We start from the raw sequence: 22,305 nt of genomic DNA, 5'->3' as shown, positions 1-22,305 counted from the left end.
AACGCAGTACCATCGCTCTATTTCTTTGGGTGTGGTCGATAAACTCTTATATGTGTTGCGTCATGAGGCTTTCTCGGAGGGTGCAGTAATGGAGGACACTTATCCAACCAAGATATTCTAGTTTTGTATTTTTAATTTTCTGAAGTTTGTAGAATTTTTCACTTGGAAGTTGTGGATCACGATGTGTAAACATTTCTAGGCTATAAAGCAATAACAGGTGAACATTTAGATAGGGGGTGTAGACTTTTTTTAATAGGCATTGTATATATGTAATTAGGTTGTTTTTAGGATTTTTTTTTTTTTTGGTCTTTTAAATATTCTATATCCACACGCGTGTGTGTGTGTGTGTGTGTGTGTGTGTGTGTGTGTGTGTGTGTGTGTGTGTGTGTGTGTGTGTGTGTGTGTGTGTGTGTGTGTGTGTGTGTGTGTGCGCGTTAATTAGAACCCCCCTTTTGAAGGTAATTTACGGCATTTAATTATAACCTTCATCAGGCGATCCTCTGTCACCCACCTTGCTGTCTGGGGTCTTAAGGCGTTTCCTGGGTAACCTCGCTGTGGTCTGAAGCCGCCATGTTTCTTGGCCTGCTCAACCTTACCCTGAGTTGGAACAGGCCGCAACGATTTCTTAACGATAAAGTTTATTTTTCACTTTCCTCACTCATATTGAATGCCCGTTCATCATCGCTACGAATCATTGTGTACATCGCTTTTGTAAGTGCTGTAGTTTTCAAATTAGGAGCTTGGAGCAATTTCATGCATTATATAATATGATTTTCCACAATCTACTCTCACGGACTAATTAAAGTATAATCATGGAAATATTTCGGTTTTGAGGATCAGATATCATACGGACAAAGTGTCGAAATCTGTTGTGAAATCTGATAATTTAATGAAATAACGAGTCTTATAACTATGTCTTCTTCCTCTTGCGTATTGTAGCTTAGCTGCCGGGGTAGCTATCATTTCTTGAAAGCGTGACTGTGTTGCTAATGCAGTGCCCCTTTACCAGTACACACCGGTACTCATTTTGCCGACCTCGGAAGGATGACAGGCTGAGTCAACCCCATTAATTCAGCAGCCAACGGGGCTTGAACTCAGGACCCTATACTAGGATCCCAAGCTGGCACCCTAACCACTAAGCCAACACCAGGCTTACTATAACTATGTCGATATACCTATTTACTTTAAGCAAGCAAGGCTATGTTTCCTCCACCATTCATACACAAGAAAATGTGAAATTTCCAAACCATTAAACTTATCTTTTTCTACTGTTTGGAGAATTATATTAAGTGAACAAATTTTTTTAGCAACGCAACAAAATTAACCAGCTTCATTGAGCTGTATGATTTAATGCATTCACTGTTAGACCTCATGCCCACACACCTAGAGGGAGTGCTGATCCATAGCATCTGCCAGATATGTCTATTTTTGGAGGTTTCGCCATTCCTTATCAACCATTCAATTGGAGTGCTTGCATGATCCCTTGCATGGGTTCATATCCCTTAAGCCACTTGTCGAGCACCCAATGTTGACAGTGTCGTTCTGAGCGAATAGTTCACTCTCTGCGAACGCTTTTGCCACGCCACGTTACTCTGAGCGAGTGATTCGTGCTCCGTCACCCTGAGCGAGTGGTTCGTGCTCTCACACCCGATTTCCGAGCCGTTTGCAGTGTTGATGTATTTTCTAAATTACCGAGGCAAAATTTTTTTTCACCCATCACACACATCTGTTTATAAAGAATAATGTTTGTGATCATCTCCCTGAAACGTCTACACAAATGTAATGTTTTTCGGTGAAAGCGACTCAAGGATTTTTGGTTGTATACAGAATGCTCTCTCTCTCTCTCTTTTTTTCTCTCTCTCTCTCTCTCTCTCTCTCTCTTTTTTTTTCTCTCTCTCTCTCTCTCTCTCTCTCTCTCTCTCTCTCTCTCTCTCTCTCTCTCTCTCTCTCTCTCTCTCTCTCTCTCTCTCTCTCTCTCTCTCTCTCTCTCTTTCTCTCTTTCTCTCTTTCTCTCTTTCTCTCTTTCTCTCTTTCTCTCTTTCTCTCTTTCTCTCTTTCTCTTTTTCTCTCTTTCTCTCTTTCTCTCTTTCTCTCTTTCTCTCTTTCTCTCTTTCTCTCTTTCTCTCTTTCTCTCTTTCTCTCTTTCTCTCTTTCTCTCTTTCTCTCTTTCTCTCTTTCTCTCTCTCTCTTTCTCTCTTTCTCTCTTTCTCTCTTTCTCTCTTTCTCTCTTTCTCTCTTTCTCTCTTTCTCTCTTTCTCTCTTTCTCTCTTTCTCTCTTTCTCTCTTTCTCTCTTTCTCTCTTTCTCTCTTTCTCTCTTTCTCTCTTTCTCTCTTTCTCTCTTTCTCTCTTTCTCTCTTTCTCTCTTTCTCTCTCTCGTTGCTGGTTACATCATTGGTTGGGACGCGGCTATGCCGCTGATGCAGTGTCCCCCTTACCAGTACACTGGTGCTCATTTTGCCGACCTTGGAAGGATGACAGGCTGAGTCAACCTCCTGGTGTATTTGAATTCAGCGGCCAACGGGGCTTGAACTCAGGATCCTAGGATCCCAAGCCGCAACCCTAACCACGAAGCCAACACCAGTCTACAGAATGTGCTGTAGTTGGTAATCACACCGACTCCAACCTGCCGATTCCCAAAAATTGGTGTGTGTGTGTGTGTGTGTGTGTGTGTGTGTGTGTGTGTGTGTGTGTGTGTGTGTGTGTGTGTGTGTGTGTGTGTGTGTGTGTGTGTGTGTGTGTGTGTGTGTGTGTGTGTGTGTGTGTGTGTGTGTGTGTGTGTGTGTGGTTTTTTTCTCTTCATAAAGCATAACATATTCTTTCTGCTAACTTTCTCACTCTCACTCTCTTTCACACATCCTTGCTCTACCCCTTTCCAATACAGTGCAGTACCCTCCTCCTGCATATTCTCTGTCTCTGTCTCTGGACATATCCGGATGGTGGTTATGTCTGGGCGTTGTTTTGCTCTGGACACGTCCGGACAGAAGTTTGTCTCCGGGCCGTGTTTATTGTGTGAGCGGTAGAAAATTGATTTCAGACATTATTTTGTTTCAATCTTCACTGTTGTTCAATGCAGAATCATTTTGATTATACGGTATGAATCGTAATTAACGCTCCACCGCACGTCTGCCTTCCCTTCCTCTCACTCCCCTCCCTCCTCTCACCTTATCCCTCCACTTCTTCACTCATCCCGTTCCCTCTCCCCCCCCTCTTTCTCCCTCCCCCCTTTCGTATTACCGTCAGCGAAGGTGTGCGTGCGTGCGTGTCCATCCTGTATAATCATTGCATTCGCTTTTAGGGTTTCGACGAGTACATGAACCTCGTGCTCGATGATGCTGAAGAGATCCACATGAAGACGAAGGCGAGAAAGCCTCTGGGTAGGTGGATTGTGCACAAGTTTTCTTTGATGTTGTGATGCATTTTTGCCTTTCTTTTAATTTATTGATTTGATGTTGAACTCAAAATAGATTTGCAATGACAGTTTCTGCACGAAAGCATTTGTCATATGAGTATTTGCTATGGGATTGTTTTTAACTTTTATTTGGAATTGAAATGGTCTCTTTTTGGTTTGTTTTTACCTTCGCATTCTGCGAAAGGTTATGTTTTGGTCGCTGTGTATTTATTTATTTGTGAATGTGTGTGTTTGTTTGTTATTCGCAGAACTCAGAAAGTATAAAACCGAATTGCATGAAAATTGGTGGGATGATTCGTGATTATCCAAGGATGATTTGATTAGATTTTGGGAGCGATCGGGTCAAAAGTCAAGGTCAAGGTCATGAAAAGGTCAAAAACAAACTTTTGAGCATAACTTCCTTCATAAGACAGCTATCGACATGCAACCAACGCCATATTGTTCCATGACGAAATACCTTTCGGGTACGTGGTGTCTGATTTGACGTGACCTCATCAGAAGTGCGTCAAAATGACGTCACAAGATGACGTAAATTTTCAATTTTTGACCTCATCAGTTTTGATCATACCATTTTGTAGGAATTACCTTAAGGACGTCACACACCAAATTTGACGTCGTTCGGACTGACCGTTATGACGTCATTGACGTTTGAACATAACGTTTTTCAATTGTGGCTAAAATGTCCTGATATTTTATATTCAAATATCTATGTAATTTGTAAAGGAAATTGTCCCAAATCCAGGCATTATGATCAGTACCAAAATATCTGCTTATTTATGAACAGGTTTTGCAAATTAACTCTCTGGTCAAGGTCAAGGTCACACTCAAGGTCAAAATATACTTGTAGGCATAACTTCAGATCTAATAGAGCTATTGACATGAAACCAACGTTAAAATGTTCTGTGAAATAAGAGCTTTCAGGATGGTAGTCCGCGATTGGTAGTGACGTCATTGGAAGTGCGTCAAAATGACGTCACAAGATGACGTCATTTTTAAACTTTCGATTTTTTTTTTCAGTGTTTATCATTCCATTTTGTTGGACTGCCCTCAATGACGTCTAACACCAAATTTGACGTCCATCGGACTGATGGTTGTGACGTCATGGACGCTTTTAAATGACGTTTTTCAAATGTGCCCGGAAAAAAGTAGCGGCGGCGAAGGTATGCGCTCTACCGAGTGCCCATTCTAGTTTACATATTTGATGGAGAGGACTTCGTGTTTTATACTTTGTGTGACTGTTTTGCTTTCGCTGCAGCGCCCTCCCTTCCCCCCTTTTTTATTTATATTCCCCCTCCCCCTCTTATCATAGTCCTGCAGCGTAGTCTGATATTTCAGATCAATTGTTCAAATTTGCATAAAAGCACCAAAATTGGTGCTTTTATTTGGTGCACCAAATATTATGAGCCAGTATTTTCGGTAAAAAAGGCATTATTTGATTTGTAAATTGCTGCTCTCCTGAAACTTTTTGCTGAAAAGTACCCATTATTGCTTGGAGAACAAGAGTCAAATGATATTCATCACATTCAATGGGTTTGGAATTAACAAAAATTTCATTATAGATTACATACTTTACTCTATTTTGAAAAGGGAACTGATAATCGTGATAATGACAAACTCAGAAAATGTAGTCAAATTATTGCACACTTCACTTTGAAGCGGCTACGGTTTACTGTCTACTACCATTCTACCAGGACACTTGGTACACGCATACCTCAGTCTAGTACAATATGAATTTCTGAGCTCAAGTGTACTGGCTCTGGATAAAGAAGTCAACACTTTTACAGGCAATGCGACTTTGCATTTGCACATTCTAAGCTCGACCGATATCTCGGTCTGTGTCTACTGCGTCTGTCTACTGGCATTCTCCTTCACAAGCACACAGTCCAGTGCATTGCAGATTAGCATTCTTGCATTTGCAGCGGTTTCTACAGCCTTTTTTTGCAGCTGCACGCCACCAGCTCAAAGCAGCTTTTTGAAGCCTCAGGGAGTGTGGTCCAGAACGGTTCGTAGGACCCATCCTCTGTTTACCGCCAGCCACAGCTTGTTGGTGATGGAAGCACGGGTTGAGGGACCAAGACCTGCCCCCAGACATAGCCACCCTGGAAGACTGATCTCTTCACATGCTGTTCCAAAGCATCGTAGGTAGGTGGGATGCGCTGGACGAAGTTCCTCTTGGCGAAGAGTTTCTTTCTGGCCCTCGTTGACATCCGTATATGGACTGGTGCGGTCATTGAGGAGCACCACAAACCTTTCAATGCGGTGCATTGTGTCATCCTGGATGTCGACTGGCGTGGTGGTCAGGGTCACAAGAGAATCTGTCAGTTCTGGAAACGAGTTCCATATGGCCAAGGCAGATTTCTTCCCATGCCCCACGAATGCTGATACCGTGTCACATCCGGTCATGGCGTGGAAGACAGGGAGGGCACGTGCCTTCTGTGGACCGAGGGAGGCAGCTATTTCATGGGCAGGGATGTAGCGGTAGTTCTTGCCCATCCAAAAGGCAATCCAGAGTTCATCCACGCATGGTAGTGCCTGAGCTACCATTACCGCCAAGACGACGACGTCGGTGTCTACGGTTCGAACTTGAATCCGACGGTGGTCATGTTCTGCAGCATGGGCCACATGTAGCATGATGCAAGTGTCCGCCTCTTCTTGACCGCATGGAGCCAGAGAGCTTTCATTTTCCTGCCTTGGAAGGCAGATGACTGCTTCACCATCAGTGACTACCAGCTCCTTTTCCTCGTCATGGAAGGAAGGAGTATTTATCACCTCTGAGAAACCTACAAAGAGAATAACAATGACAGATAGCCCATGTTGTTAAAGTAGAATGGCGGCCATTTTGGAAAATGATCGCCAAAGCTGACCATGGCAAAATCTCGAGTGGCTCCATATCCAGAATTGTTCAGAATACATTAGTCAACATATGTACCAATTTTGGTGCTTTTATGAAAAGTCGAACAATTGGTTTGCCATGCTGCAGTACTATCAGACTGCATTGTACATGCAGCTAGACTTTTATCATGAATGTTGGCTTGACTTGACCAGTTGACTTGGTCTACAGCAGGATGAAGGCCTCCCTCAACATGGTCAATTATTTTCTATTCAATGCAATTTGAGGCCATTGGACTCCAGTAATAAAACTATCATTCTTTTCTCCTTTGGTTCTTTGGTCTCCCTCTGCTTCCTCCAAGGCCTTCTCGCGGTTGCCACTTTGTAATTCTATTTCTTTTTTATTTAAGCATTACTTGACAAAAGTTCATGTTCAAGACTTCAGTTGGTCAAAGTATAGCTGGTCACCGATTCCATCCTGATGCATCGACAGAGCATGTGCTCTGGCTTGACTCTTTCTTCTGAACATGTTATCCATCCATCCATCCATCCATCCATTGGGACCAAACTCTGGGCAGGGCATTGGGGCTGCCTCAGTAGTCTCCTTGGCTATTGGGCACAATCCTGGATGGGTCGCCACTCCGACAAAGGATACCAGCAAGCTGGCACTCATTTTGCCAACCTCGGAAGGATGACGGGCAGAGTCAACCTCACCTGGTATTAATTCAACAGCCAGGGGGGATTTGAACTCAGGATCCGAGGACCCCAAGTCCACCACCATAACCATTAAGCCAACACCAAGCATAAACATGCTATCACCCCTCTCTTTATATATTTAAAAACAGAACCCCCTTATACAAGTGCAGAAAAATAGCTTCAAGGAAGTTCAAGTTAAATTTGTGTTTGCAACAGTTTCTGTTTGCACACTATGCTACTGCTGCCTTGACACTCATATTGAGGCAAAATACGGCACAAGTAAATAATCATCATCATATAAGGAGAAGGAGACAGTGGCAGTGAAACTTGGTTCATGGTGCAAAAGGTACCTAAGTTTGTATAATGGTTTGTGGAGATAGCAAAAACTCAATTGAAGATGGAATAAAAAGTTAATGATGCCACTGACCCCATCCCCCTCAAACCTCCCTTTCCTCATCCAACTGGAAAGAGCATTATTAGGTACGTATTGTCAGCTGCAGGGATGACGTCAAAAAAGGCACAACTGATTTGCCAGATTCTCCATAAATTCTGGAGGTGGAACGAACCCTTTTTTATTTTTGTATGCAATGTTGAGGCTCGAATGAGAGCTCACACTCAGAACGTACTTACAACAAGGGGAGCAAGAGAGGGAAGGACAAAACAGTGGGAAACAGAGAAATGACATCTGTGGAAGGGAGAGGGATGGGGTGGGGTACACAGGGTAAAGAAGATGGACACTACAGGGACTTTCAGGTCCTTACATGACAGGGACTTTGAGGAAGGAAAGCAGGGAATTTGAAGGAGATGGGTTTGTGGTGCATTAACGAGTGTGAAATATTTCTGGGGAGGAAGTGGGTACATGACCCTCACCTCTCCCTTTATACATGCACGCATGCACAAATATGTTGATTGGTGATAATTTTATATTGAGCACCATTGCTGCAGCTCATAGGACTGGCCTCCCAAGGCAGTTTGACTGGATGCAGTGTTAACTAGATTGCGGTGATAATAAGAAAGCAAATAGACTGACAAAATGCCAAAATACCACTGTGGTCCTGGTCATAACAAGAGTCAAAATCCTTTATCACTCGTACTAGATGCCAATACCAAGAACAATTGAGGAAAGGGAACGGCACACTCATGTAAACTTTCCAATTTTGAAAACAGGCCGTGTCACTTTTGACACCTGGAAACACAAGTAAACGGTTTTCAAAGAAACACGAGCAAAGCAAATTCATAAACTGTATTCGTGATTGAAAGCTTGTGGTTTTTTTTTTTGTTTGATTTTTAAAATACAAAGTCGAAACTCGTGGAAGAGCTAGTACACTGAATGGATTAGGACATAACATACAAAATCAAGACGCAAAACACATGCATGGGGTGGAAAAGATGGACATAGAGGATGCATTGGGAGGACAAGATAGATACAGAAGGAAACTCCAAGGAAGGAAAATTTGAAGGAGGAGAGACTTGGATGGGGTTAACGAGGGTAGTAAAAGATCATAGTTTTGGATTGGAGACTATTGGCGATAGTGGTAAACAGCTGTCTTGAAGCCATGGAGGGAAGGATGAGATTGAAGAGAATGTGGAAGTTGATTCCACAGGTTGGGGAAAAAAAGAGGAACAAATTAGTGGACGTGAGTATTGCTCCTGGATTCAAGTAGTTTCACCACAAGGGGTTGATGGTGGATGATGTGTGCCCTGCGGAAACCTCGGGGGACGACAAAGCACGGAAAGAGCAGAGGGTTCCAGACCAGAAAGGAGGTGGTAGAAGACAGAGACCACTGACCTGTCTGTAGTGAAGTGATAGGCCCATGGACTTGGCTTCATCATGGGAGATTCCAATAATCATGAAGGTCTTGGTTTCCACGGTGTCAAGCTGAGCAAGATATGAGGCAGGGAAGCAGCCAAGAGGGGAGAGCAGTACTCCATCAAGCTGTGGATGAAGGCCTTGTTGGTGGAAAGGAGCTCAGGTGTGCCAAGGAAGGGATTTGTACGACGGAGGATGCCTTTGTTTTGGAGGCCAACTTTGAAATGTGGTTTGCCCCTTGACATATCCTGGCTGATGGTGAGACCCAGTTAAGTGTTGACGGTTAATCGGTAATTAAGAGATCGTTTGAAACGTTTTAACTTTTTGCTTGGATGGATTGATGGTCCTCCTTGAGCTGTCAGGCGTATCGGGCTGCCTAAAGTTAAATCTCTTCTTCCCCTCCTTTTTCTTTTGTTTAGCAGTTTCTTGTGCTTCTCATTTTCTCTGTTCATCTTTTTATTTCACTTTATGAAGCACAATCTAGTGTTAAATGTGGAAAAACTGTGAAAGAACGAGTCCATTTCTATAAGGAAGCCCTAAAATCTGAAGGCTTCTTGTTTTGAAAGGTTGACATGTATAATATATATATATATATATATATATATATATATATATATATATATATATATATATATAATATATATATATATATATATATATATATATATATAGTTGTTTTTAGTATGAATTTTCAAATACAAGCTCAATTTCCTACTGTTTGTGGCAGCACATTTTCATGATTGTTCTTGTTGGCCCAATGTATTCGGTAGGTCGAACCATGCTCAAAGGTGACAACATCACTTTGATTCAGAACGTTTCTTCCTGAGAAGTTTCCATGTATGGAGAGGGAAATTCTTTGTTTTGGGATTATTATTATTTTCATTGTTCAACAATTTTGATGTGCTCTATTTCATCTGGAGCTTTCGGTTCTTATTTTTATTTCCTTTTTTTATTTTTATTTTTTCCCAATAAAAATTTTGTCCAAAGTTGCGACCAAACAGATGACTGCTTTTGTGGTGTTTGCAATATTTAAGAACCTGCATCTTTGATTGCAGTCGTCTCGACAAATTCACAAAATACTTTTGTCAATCATGTGGTTCTGCTAAACCTGTTGTTTATAAATAGACAATTCAACAATAAAAGGGTAGATGGTCATCCCATCCAATTCTGCTTTTATTTCTATTTTGACATGTTTAACTTTACAGCAACCCATAACGTTTTCTCATGATGCACAGGCTCATCCTCAGCATTTGCAGGTTTGGTGTCAAGCGCTGTCATTGGGGCCATCCAATGTGTTTATCGTGGTTTCGGAGTGTTGTATCGAGTGGTCTAAATGGGCAGATGTTAGGAATTTTCTGTTTTTCTGCAAGAGAATTGAGATATTGGAGTGAATTGCGTGTGGTGTTCAAATATTTATACAAACGAGGTAAAATAGTCTGAAAATATGTCAGAGAATGTAGAATGAGTCGACCACCATATCTAATATATTGTTGTGGACCCAGGGTCGGAGGCGAGGAAGACCACAAGGGGTGAGCTACCTCGAGTTCCCACCAGACTCTTCGGAATTGTAGGCCGTCGCTCACGGATAATTCCGTGACGCGGCGGGTCGCTTAACCGACCGTGGATGCCAATATCTCAACCGTGTGACCTAGGGTCCTCCTGTCTAGAATCAGGTTACCTAATTAACCATGCGGTTTAACCACCGGGGAACCACGCCCTCGTTACTCCTTGTCCAAACCGGATCACTCTACAAACTACTGACTACCTTTTCTGGATCGGATGCAGTCAAGCGGCACTGCCAAGGACATACCGGCTAAAGAGAATGGATTGTTGGAAATAAAGACCCAGCTAAACCTGGATTCGAACCATGCTGGACCAATGGAGGAAAAGACAAAGGCGAGCTGGGAACATTTCTTCAATTATTATTTATTTACAATAAGTGAGGAAAAGCATGTGGCACAACAAAAGGTTTATTGGGGATGTAATGCAGGGAAAGATGAGAGAGGTGTGGGGTGCGACAATTTTACAAGCAACTTACAAAAGCAGACACAGTGCAGACTTGACGCGAGATTAATAAAGCAACAATCACAACAATAAAAGATCTTATACAGGCTTATCTAACGGACAGGCGCCAACACTCAGACACGCACTCGGACAAAGTAAACCCAATTGTGAAAGGAACTTTTGTCGTCAGCGAGGGAGGGAGTTGAGGTTACAGTTTTTCGGTACCTGAGCGTTTCGGGGGAGGGCTGCTCCGTGGTGCGGCACCCAACAAAAGTTGTGTAGTTCGGTCCACAGCCGCACGAGTGGTAACGTGTCTGTAGCAGGAGCCTGAGTGGAGAAGAGTGGAGTCCAAGGCTGAGAATGGAGCAGTAGACAGGACCAGGTAAGAGGTTTGGTCGAGGTCGTGTCGGTGGGGACCAGTAGGCTGGCCGTCGAGGTGAGACGTAAGCAGAGCCAAGCAGCCGGAACACCTTCGCAACAACTCCTTCAATTCCCTTTCGCACTTCTCCTTCCAATGGCCTCCCACAACAACAATCTTCTCATCCAACGACAACCTTCCCATTCAACTCAATACCTTCGCATCCAACAACTCTGACTGACTTCTTCCTTTCCATCCACCCCAACTTCACCCCAACTCTGAGGATTGCTCCGTACTTTATACATCACGGAGCTCGGGGAGGAGCCATGGCGAAACCGACGTCATCGTCCGATCCGAGCATCCTGATTGGACCGTGCCTTCATGTGGTCCGCCTCTCTGGGCGGGGTTTCGGCCAGACGCTAGTTTGGCCCGCTCATGCCGCACATGTCTGGGTTTGGGAAGGTAGATGCCGATGCGGCTTCCATAGCGAACGTCGGGATTTTGCCTCTGAAAACGAGTCACTGGATAGACGGTGGTATGCTGTGGCCAGCGAAACTAGGGTAGCAAGCGAGACGATTTCACTTCAGAAAATAAAAGGAGGGAATAAAATAAAAGGGGAATAATTTTCTAATAACCTAACTTTCGCCCATCACAACGCACCCCCATGTCTTCCCATTACACAAGGAAGGGATCTATCTACACGTATATTAATGGGATAACTGACTCGGGACAACTCTCTGTTGTATGCATACGGTTCCGAGAACGGTAACAATATCAAGGAGACATGGAACCTCCGCAGTAAAAGCCCTTGCTCGAGAGAATGTCATATAATTATTTGGGTGGTGCATAAGACAATAGATCACTCCAAAAATTAAAATTAAAAACACGTGGTTCGAAGCAAAAACATGCCCACTGTCTGCATGTCTATAAAATACATTGTGGTTTTTTCACTCGGATGGATTCAAATTGCACTGGCCCATAGGCTAACACCAGAGGTCTAAAGCCGAAGAACTTAAGACTGAGACATATAACTACTGTGGCCTTCACAAGGCTTGTGACGCCTATCAGTATCAACCTTTCAATATTTGATGATCCTTTTCACAGTCGCTTTAGTCGTTTAACTAAAGGGAAAACTTATAGGGAGGGCATAGCGATTGTGAATAATAACAACTCCCATGAGCGTTACAGACGGACAGACAAGTGTATTATACAAGACGTATTTATTTACATTTAGGCTATTATTATTTTATTTTTGAGACAAGCCAGAGATCAGTCACAATAGAAATCAAATTGAAAAAAAGAAGTAAACTCGGAGCGAAAATATAGTCGATATGGTAAAACAAAAACGAACTGCCAGACATCCTTTTGCAGATCCTCAGAAGTACCAGCATTGCGGACAACTGTTTATTACAATCACGCAGACAACTAGAACCGCACTCAGTAGAGCGGATCCCTCCACCAGGTTGAACAGTTTACGTTTTGTTTCGCACTGATGGGCTGGATCTGCATCTTGTCACACTCCCAATCCCAGCAATAAACTACCATTCTGGTGTTTCGCATTCATGGTGATTCATCAATGTGTGTGCCGTCCCTCGGATGGATGTGAAAACTGGGCGTCCCATCTGTCTGCCGACATTAGTTGGTGGACGTTAAAAGATCCCACGGTGTCTTTCACGAGTTTGTGTGTTATCACCGGCATCGTGAGCAAATTACAAACTCCTGCCCAAACATTCTCCCTGACCTGCACTTGGCAAGCATGCCGAGTGTGCAGATGCCCTCCCCTCAAACATGAGTTGTACATGTGGTGGTGTAATGGACTGAAGACAAGCTGATGAAGATGATAATGAGTGTTATGTTGGTGGGGTATGAACTTGTTGGATTACACTCTTTGAGACGTGTTTTACTACGATACAATTTTAATTGTTATGTTGACAAAGAAATATAAATGCGCCTTCTGGGCTCCGTCTGTCTGCCATGATTGTGTGCCTGTGGCAGCATTTTTCAAACGCATTTCTTGTCTCGTACCTCGAAAGATTATGCAAGCGGGTATGCCGATGAGTCTGGCTTGCCAAACAGCCACACCACCATCATAGAGCCAGATAGGCGCTTAACCTACGACATCATATGTAATGAAGTGAAAATTGGGTAGGGAACAGGGAGTGTGGCTCAATAAATATCAAAATATCTCATTAATGGAAAAGTTTTTAAAATCCTTTCACATTCATGTTCACACATAAATGAGCGCCTCGGGACAATATTTCAAATGGAATGTGAATATGTACTGACGATTGTGATTTGTACACCACCCATCCAGCCTCCTGCCCACTATCTCTTGTGTGTACCATTGATGCACCGACCAAACCTCACTTATCTTGTGCAGAAATAAATCAATTAATTCCGAATGTTGCTTCTACAGCTCCTACGTCAAGAATACCAACTGGATGGTCACGTTCATTTTGTGTCGAACATTGTCGAGTTTTGCAACTGTGTGTGTGTGTGTGTGTGTGTGTGTGTGTGTGTGTGTGTGTGTGTGTGTGTGTGTGTGTGTGTGTGTGTCCAGGCCGTAACTTTGTTTTTTAACCATTTGAGCATTTGTCATCAAATTTTCAACAAAAATTTATAATGAGAATATGGAGAAGAAAAATTAATAATTTAGTCAAAAGGTCATAGGTACCGTTTGGTATACGGAAGATGAAGTCCGAATACAGATGGACAAGCTTTGCATTTTCAGCTGCTTTCTAGTTTTGTTTTTGTTTTTGTACACACTTTTTTCAGCATACACAGAGTCATGACCTTCCCATTTTGTGTGAGACAGACGCCCCAATATTGACTTTTGGCAGTGGTGTGACTTGTGCATATGATGAGAAATCAACCAAATGCTTGTGCGTAGCTCCTGAAAATGTTTCAAAATATTGAAATGATGATGAAAGCTTAAGCAAATTCAATCAGAAGTCAAATATCTACAGTAGTATGAAAATGCTGGCTGTTTGCCATCCCAATGGGTGGGTAGGGGATTTGAATTTCAAGTGGGGTTCAACTTCTTTGCTGAAAGCAGACTATCATATTGTTATGGTTTTGGAAAACTTACCCCAGGGGGAAAGCATACATGGACATGTAGGTGACCCGAGGACCAGTTATTTCATGAGTCTTTGTATGGACAGTCCTTGGTCCCTTGTCAAAGGGATGCTCGGGGGGCATGTGTTGGCTTGGCTGTATTTGTCCCGTGTGATATCTTCCCCCCTCCCCTTGTTTCTTTCAATCTTTATTCCTTCACACCATCGTTCTGCTCAATTTCCCGATTACTTTCAATCTTTATTCTTTCAAACCATTGTTCTGTTCAATCCTTCTGTTGCTTTCAATCATTCCATCCCCCATTGGCCCATTTCAACGGTCCACCAATAATCTCCCCTCCTCCAAACATCCTTTAAAAAATCCCTCCTTCATCCCCATCAGTCTTACCTTCGTCAGCCATGAAGGATGAGGAGGGTGAACGGCGGCACCTCATTCACAGGGGCATGAGGAGGAAGAATCTGAGGCAGAGAAGGGTGAGTCGCACATCTATCTCACATTTCTGGGATGCCAGAGAGGACTCACTTACTGGGTCCGGGCACCTCAGGGACAGGGCTGCGTGTCCCCATCGCTTTACATCGCCACTGCCCATCTTCCCCATCCATTTTTCTCTGCATTATCCTGTATGTTTGTGTGAGGTGAGGGAGAGAAGGAAAGACTGCTTTCCTTTTCTCCAAACATTACTTTTATTTTATTTTCAAGTCCTTTTTGTTTTATTCTTCTCCCCTGAGTGAATGTTGGCCAAGTCTTTTGTTTAAGTAAGATTGAAGAAGAATACGTGTTATGGTTAAATCTGTTCTGATGTGCATTTTCCCTTTCTTGTTTATGAATACATTTTAAATGATTGCTTCCTTATGTGTTTGTAATAAATAATTGTTTGCTGCTATTTCTAATCTTTCTCGGTTGTCTTTTCCTTTATTGGTTTGATGCAGTGCACAGGTAAGGTTAGACGGGACGTTCTACCCCAATAATCTGTTTTGTCAGCCAGTGCACACTCACTGTAACGTCTGGCAGTAATCCGAGTGTGCGCTGAGGGCACTGACCCCAATTAGCCGGCCATCCATAGGTAAGGTATCACGTGAAGTAGTGTAACCCTGCCCGGATAGGCCGTGCCAATCGGCGTTCGTGGTTGCTTAGCAACCTGCGGTGCGTGGAGTTATCTGTGCCTGGCGGCCTCAGAACTGGGCATTCAGGAGGGACCCAAGTGCTTCCACTCGTGGCAAGCCTCGAACCCCGGATCTGCGACAATATTTAACGGTCGTCCATCTTTCACCACCAATGTGATGGCTGGGCATGGAGGGGGTGAGAGGTCCCACGTCCACCCGTAATTTGCGTGTGAATCGGCGTTTATTGGACAAATGTCTGAATCGGCGGTGGAATGTGAAGCAATGTCTGAATTGGACAAATGAACACTTTTTTTTTATAGCAGTCGGAATGGCTGTTGTGGTCAATTAAGAAGTTTAAATGTTGAAATTCGGCTCAAGTTAAGAGATTCTCAAGGTTATGGCATGTGTGCAAATAAAATAAAGCAAGCAAATGAAATAAAGCAACGAACGCTGGCATCTCCATGCACTTCTCCATGTACTTTCACTTCCCCTCCAGCGATTCGTAGCTGTGATGATCAGGCATTCAAAGATTCGAGTAAGGAAAATGAACAAAAAAAACTTTATCGTGAAAAAAACCATTGCGGCCTGTTCCAATTCAAGGCATTGTTGAGCAGGCCAAAAAAATGGCGAATTTATACCCCGGTGAGAGACAGCGAGGTGACCACGGATAAGCCTTGATAAAGGATAATTAAAGAAGGCCATTAAATATTTTCAAAAGGGGTGTTTAAATTAACCCAGGCACCCAATTTTCACTCATTCACTCCCTTTGAGTTCCTTTAGTGTGCTTGCAAATTTTGGGGCTACTAGGTTTCTTGGTTTTGGAGTTATGGAGGAGACAAAAAAATGACTGACACTGACATTTATTCTTTCTCGCAGAGTACCCGCCCTATGGATGATCTTGCTTTAAGCATGCAACAAGCATACCTTTATTTGGGCGGTGTATAGGCAACTGACAGCTCTGTATATGCAAAAAAAAACAACAACCGGGTTCCGTGCATGAAGCAAAAACATACCTACTGCTTATAATTCAAAACACCTCATTTCACTGGAAAGCACGGTGACAGGAATACTGTACTGTAAATGGTGGAGATTTGTAATACCCTCCCTCACCTGGAGATGGCACGACACGATACACATTTACATAGAAAATTTGTGTCGTCTCCCCCTCACACCTCCAAGACAACCGGCAAAAATAAAAACAACCCTATACATTAATTGGAGTCATACTGATCCTCTGCAGCACGTCTGGATGTAATTGGCCCAGAACTGCAGGAGTCACGCGACAAACAACACACAACCACACAAACAAAGGTGTCATGCATAGCACGACATGAAACAAAATTGACCTTAAAAAATAATTGGTGGTCAAATTCAATAACAAAATTCAAAAATCCTCTTCACATTTCAAGTCAATCGGATGAACATTGACAATTTTTAAAATTTTGCATATGTTGACCTTAAAGATAATTGGTTGAATTCAATGACCTGATATGTAAATCCTCTTCAAATTTCAAGTCGATCGGATGAAAATTGACAATTTTAGAAATCTTGCGTATGTTGACCTTTTTGCCGATGTTGACCTCAACAATAATTGGTTGAATTCAATGACCTGATATGTAAATCCTCTTCAAATTTCAAGTCAATCAGATGAAAATTGAGCATTTTAGAAATTCCACCTTAGTTGTTGACCTTTTTGCCGATGTTGACCTCAAACATAATTGGTTGAATTCAATGCCCTGAGATGTAAATCCTCTTCATAGTCTGGATTCAGAACTGGAATTTTACCCGAGGTTGTTTTGGAGTACATACACAATTTTATTGCAGATTCTGGTAACATAGACTATACTAAACTCAAATCCAAGTGATGCCACTTTGTCATGCTTGAGCAATTTTTTTTTTTAGGAGCAAAATTCAAAATGGCCGCCATCAAAACCGTTTTTTGGCTGTAACTCGGCCAAAAATCGAGATATGAACCCGATTGCAGTGACAAACCCTATGTTTTGGGGGTCAAGGAATACACTGATATGTTTAAATAAACCATACAACTCATAATAATAGTCTATATTGCAATTTTTCTATTTGGATATAATATTTTGACTGAAAAAATATCGACTGAACTATTTTCAGCCGTAACTATGCCCAAGATCTATATGAACCTGATTTAAGTGGTAAACAGTATATTGTATTGTATTGTATATCTTTATGTCCAACAGTACAGTTGAGTTATACAATGATTAGGTAACTACAAACTATAATTAATTATATTAACACATAACCAAATAAATGTAATAAGCAAGGTGAACACAAATTTTACACAAATTCAAATCCAAAAAAGGGTCTGTACATGCTATCAACTATGAATACACTGATTGGTTGCTGATGAACTTCTTTTATTCTGCTTTCACTCAATCTTTCTTTCACTCAATCTCACATACAAGACAGCTGCATAAATCAAATAACTAGTGTTCACTCAAGTTCCACAGCTTCGCTTGCTGATACAGACTTTGTTTGGTCGTTCTGACATTCCTCCATACCATGGCAGCCACAGAACAATGAACAGGAGAGCCTGGCGGCAGAGCAACTACATCTATTCGTTGCACAGGGTCGCACTGAGCTGCACCCACACCTGATCATCTTGAGAACATTATCAGGAGCTCTGATGACATCCGGAGGCAGAGACACAGGGAGCAACATGCTCGACACTTCATGTGACCATCCATGACTCGTTGGATCGATCAATGGTGGGTCTGGATCTAATGCAGCCCACCATATTGCTACCTACAAGTGCGCCCTGAGAACGTGTTGGATGAAAGCCACAGTGGTTGGTGGTAGAGTTTTTAACTCTGGTGCTGATGTCAGCTTCTTGTTAGCCATCTTTGAAGACCAGACATCAAATCGAATAGCTGACATGTCTTTTGTTTCCTGGGATCCATAGCAAGCAGTAAAGAAGGCAGTTGCTTCAGATATGACATCTGGAAATTCTGCATCAAGATCACCAAGATAATTTAATTGACGACCATCTTTGAGGTGTTTCACAATTGTGCCTTTTCCGATACCCCATAGGTAGGCAACTGTGTCACATCCGGACACCACATGTGCTGCCAGAACTTGGGTGACAATATGTGCATGCTTCTGCACTGTCGCCTTGATGTCAACAGACAATCTGTCACGACTTGTACCGGCCATCACAAGGTTGCATGCCAGTTCCTTCAGTTGGTAAAAATGCAACAGCAATATGAATACATCTGTGTCATCTGAAATTACCCGGATACTCGGAACTCCTGATGAGGCTAGAAGGACCATTTGTTGTACCATAATAACATCGGCTTCTTTGTGAGTGGTTCTTAGGTCAGGCCTCTCTACTACTTGGTATTCTGCAATTTCCATAGGTATTGGGTTAGGTCCAGTTAATATTGTGGTATATGCACCTCGGACACAACAAATATGAGCTTTGTGTTGGTAGAAAATGCTTCAGGATGGTCTTTGATGTAGCTGCAAATGATATCACTGAACAACAAATTTCAAAAAAATTTTTTTACTGGAGATGTGTAAAGTGATTAAGACTAATTTGGGTACGCTGATTTCAAAAATCATAACCGTTTTGCTGTATCACGTCAGGATTTTCAGGAACAAAAATATTCCCATTGCCTAGAAGTCAGGATTTCAATGAAATTTACATATGTCTTTAACATGTCTATTTCGTACAATTGTTGTTAACTTGTGTTATATTTCTTTCTTTCAGATAAAGATGAGTAGGCGTTCCTGTACCAATCATCCTGACAACTTCTGTTATGTCTGTGGTCGGTATACCAAAAAAGATCAACAGCGAAGTATATCTACAGCAGTGAAAATGAAGGCCGCCTACTTTCACTACTTCGGGTGTAAGGTGGGGGACCAAGAACAGAGCTGGGCACCACACATCTGCTGCACAAGCTGTCACACAACCTTGACTCAGTGGTTGGTGGGCAAGCGCGCGAGCATGCCATTTGCGGTGCCCATGATATGGCGTGAGCCGCAGAATCATCATGATGATTGTTATTTCTGCTGCACAAGCATCGCCGGCTTCAACAAGAAGAATAAAGGTCACATCAAGTACGCTGACTGCGTCTCTGCTCGTAAACCTGTGCCTCATGATGACGAGAACCCCGTTCCAACACCTCCAGCTGATCAGAACATAGCTGTAAGCAGTGGTGAAGAGGATGGTGATGATGAACCTTTTGAACCTGACACTCAAGAATCACACCTTCTGAACCAGGGAGACTTAAATGATCTTGTAAGAGATCTCTCGCTGTCAAAGGCGAAGGCAGAGCTGCTTGGATCAAGGCTGCAGCAGTGGAATCTACTTGAACCTAACACCAAGATATCCTTGTTCAGAGCACGTCACAGAGACATGGCTGAGTTCTTTGAGATGGAAGACATGATGACATTCTGCAGTGACATCAACGGTCTGTTGAAAGAACTTGGGTGTGATCACGATCCTGCAGACTGGCGCCTCTTCATCGACTCGGGGAAGAACAGCTTGAAGGCTGTTTTGCTCCACAATGGCAACGAGAAACCATCGGTCCCACTGGCTCACGCGTTCGGCATGACAGAGACCTATGAGACTATGCGGCAGCTGCTTGATTCCATCAAGTACAATGACTTCAACTGGCACATCTGCGGAGACTTGAAAGTGGTGGCGCTGTTGTTAGGGCTGCAGTCAGGCTACACGAAATACATGTGCTTCCTTTGTCTCTGGGATAGCAGAGACGACAAGAATCACTGGACGAAGAAAGATTGGGAAGAGCGAAAAGAGCATGTACCTGGTCGACACAACGTGAAGCATGTCGCCCTTGTCGACCCAGCCAAGGTTTTCCTTCCACCACTCCACATAAAGCTCGGCTTGATGAAAAGTTTTGTACGGGCAATGGATCTGAATGGGCGTGGGTTTTTATACCTCAAGGAAAAGTTTGGCAACACCTTGTCGGAGGCCAAGATCAAGGCTGGTGTCTTTGTTGGACCGCAAATCCGACAGATTATGAAGGACGAAACTTTTCCGACAACTCTAAACCCCAAAGAGCTGGCAGCGTGGAGGAGCTTCAAAGCTGTGACGGACAACTTCTTGGGGAACGAGCGCGCGGACAACTATGAAGAAATAGTGCAGCAGCTGCTGGAGTCCTTCAGGAAACTTGGCTCCAGGATGTCCCTGAAAATCCATTTCCTACACCAGCACCTGAACTTCTTCCCTGACAACTTGGGAGCAGTCTCGGACGAGCACGGCGAGCGATTCCACTAAGAGATTTCACTCATGGAGACGCGTTACCAAGGGCGGCACAACCCGAACATGATGGGCGATTTCTGCTGGTTCCTGCATCGTGAAACTGACACAGAGCAGCACAAACGCAAAGCCAAATGCCTAAAGCATTTTTAATTACATTCTAGTGGAGTTTTTCTGTAATTTCTATAATTTTGAAGCATTCATGATGAAATAAATGAATAAATGAATTTTTGTAAATTTCATTGAAATCCTGACTTCTAGGCAATGGGAATATTTCTGTTACTGAAAATCCTGACGTGATACAGCAAAACGGTTATGATTTTTGAAATCAGCGTACCCAAATTAGTCTAAATCACTTTACACATCTCCAGTAAAAAATTTTTGTTGTTCAGTGTATTTATTAACTGGACTTTGTTCTCTGTCACTGTCAAAACGATCTTTTGTGCAGGGAGTGGCGTCGTCAGATTCAGCTGGTGTCATGGTCGACTGGCATCTTTGCCTGCATGAGCGGTTCGCGTGACTTTCTTGATGCTGTTGTCATAATACCGGTCAAAGATCAAATACATATCGCATATCTTCAGCTTATCTCTCAAATAAGAAAGAAGATTCTGCACATAGTCCTCTATTGTTCCTTTCGATGGCCATTGAATCACCCACAGCATAGCACAACCATCTACAATGATTGCTCCATCAGCTGGAAACATTCTGTCAGACACCTCTACCTGCAATTTCTGCTTCAAGACTGCTTTCGATTTTGTGATTCGCATGTCACCGTTATCTTCAAACATAGAAGGCGGTACTGGGGCGAGCTCAAACTTCAGGATATCTTTCAGGTTGATGTCCCTCACTGCCTGAAGGCCCAACACTCTTGAATATATTTGCCCTGTGTCATATACAGGTGTTTTTCCGACCTTTATCTGCTTTCGGGATACTGCCATCGTGACTACTTGTTTGCTGAGCGGCTTGTTGAGGCTGTCTGGCCATTGCTCCACATACTCCTTCATCTGCTTGACTCCTATGCCAACGGAAATGTCAGCGTTGACAATGTTTGGACTCATTCTTCCAGTTACAATGTTCACAAGCCCATCCGGGTGATTTTCTGGTTGTGGAGGGTCAATACGTGTGGCCAATCTTTCTCGTACGTTCTGTCTGTCTCCTGCATCTGATTGTTTCTGGGCGGGCATTTCTTCTTTGTGGACTGTTACTGAAACTTGGGAACCATTCGTCTTAAGCTGAGAAACGTCTTTCACAAGTTGGCTGCATATATGCAGACACAGCGCCCATCTTTTCAGGGATGATGGTTTCAGTGTGAGACCTACGATCCCACCTGGGCTGTGTCCGTACCTCATGAAAGTCGATTCGATGAACATATCTGACCACAAAGCATTCCATATCCCTGGTTTGTGTCTCATCACTTGGTTTCCCGGAAGAAACTCCTCAAGTAACGGTCCTGGCAATTTTTCCATCGAGCGCAGATAATACAAAGAGTATCTGTAATAAGGAGTTAAACAAAAATATAGTTATTACATGCATTATACATTTATAATGTATTCATCGGTGTCTGTCATCTATTTTATGTCAGTAAGTATTTTGACATACATGTCATATAAACAATTTCTAAGAAAATATTCTACCTGGCATAGTTGAAGTGGCCAGCAGCAAAGAAATATGGCATCATCTGCTGGATGGTCCAGAGGTGCAGTGGCCAGTCAGCTTCTCTCTCGGCTCGGACGAACATCATCATCAGCAGCACGGGTTTGACGAGG

General features: G+C 42.9%; 1 protein-coding gene across 3 annotated transcripts in view; it reads left to right on the top strand.

Annotated features, from left to right (window-relative positions):
* The window catches only part of SNRPE (small nuclear ribonucleoprotein polypeptide E), a 75,433-nt gene that overhangs the window by 5,746 nt on the left and 47,382 nt on the right, over window positions 1–22,305 (top strand). The window contains exons 4-5 of one of the 3 annotated variants that reach the window (XM_085890141.1): window positions 3,297–3,375; window positions 14,561–14,652. In XM_085890141.1, the coding sequence (XP_085746267.1) occupies window positions 3,297–3,375; window positions 14,561–14,652 (171 nt within the window). Of the gene's footprint in view, window positions 1–3,296; window positions 3,376–9,515; window positions 9,748–14,560; window positions 14,911–22,305 lie in introns of those variants that run through there. The other 2 variants (XM_085890131.1, XM_085890150.1) reach the window with 2 other exon arrangements.

Source organism: Eptatretus burgeri, chromosome 1 (assembly GCF_056783735.1).
Source record: "Eptatretus burgeri isolate ZD-2024b chromosome 1, Ebu_testis_v1, whole genome shotgun sequence".
Lineage (NCBI taxonomy): Eukaryota > Metazoa > Chordata > Myxini > Myxiniformes > Myxinidae > Eptatretus > Eptatretus burgeri.
Note: the sequence above shows the minus strand (reverse complement) of the source record. Positions and strands in the feature narration are given on the sequence as shown.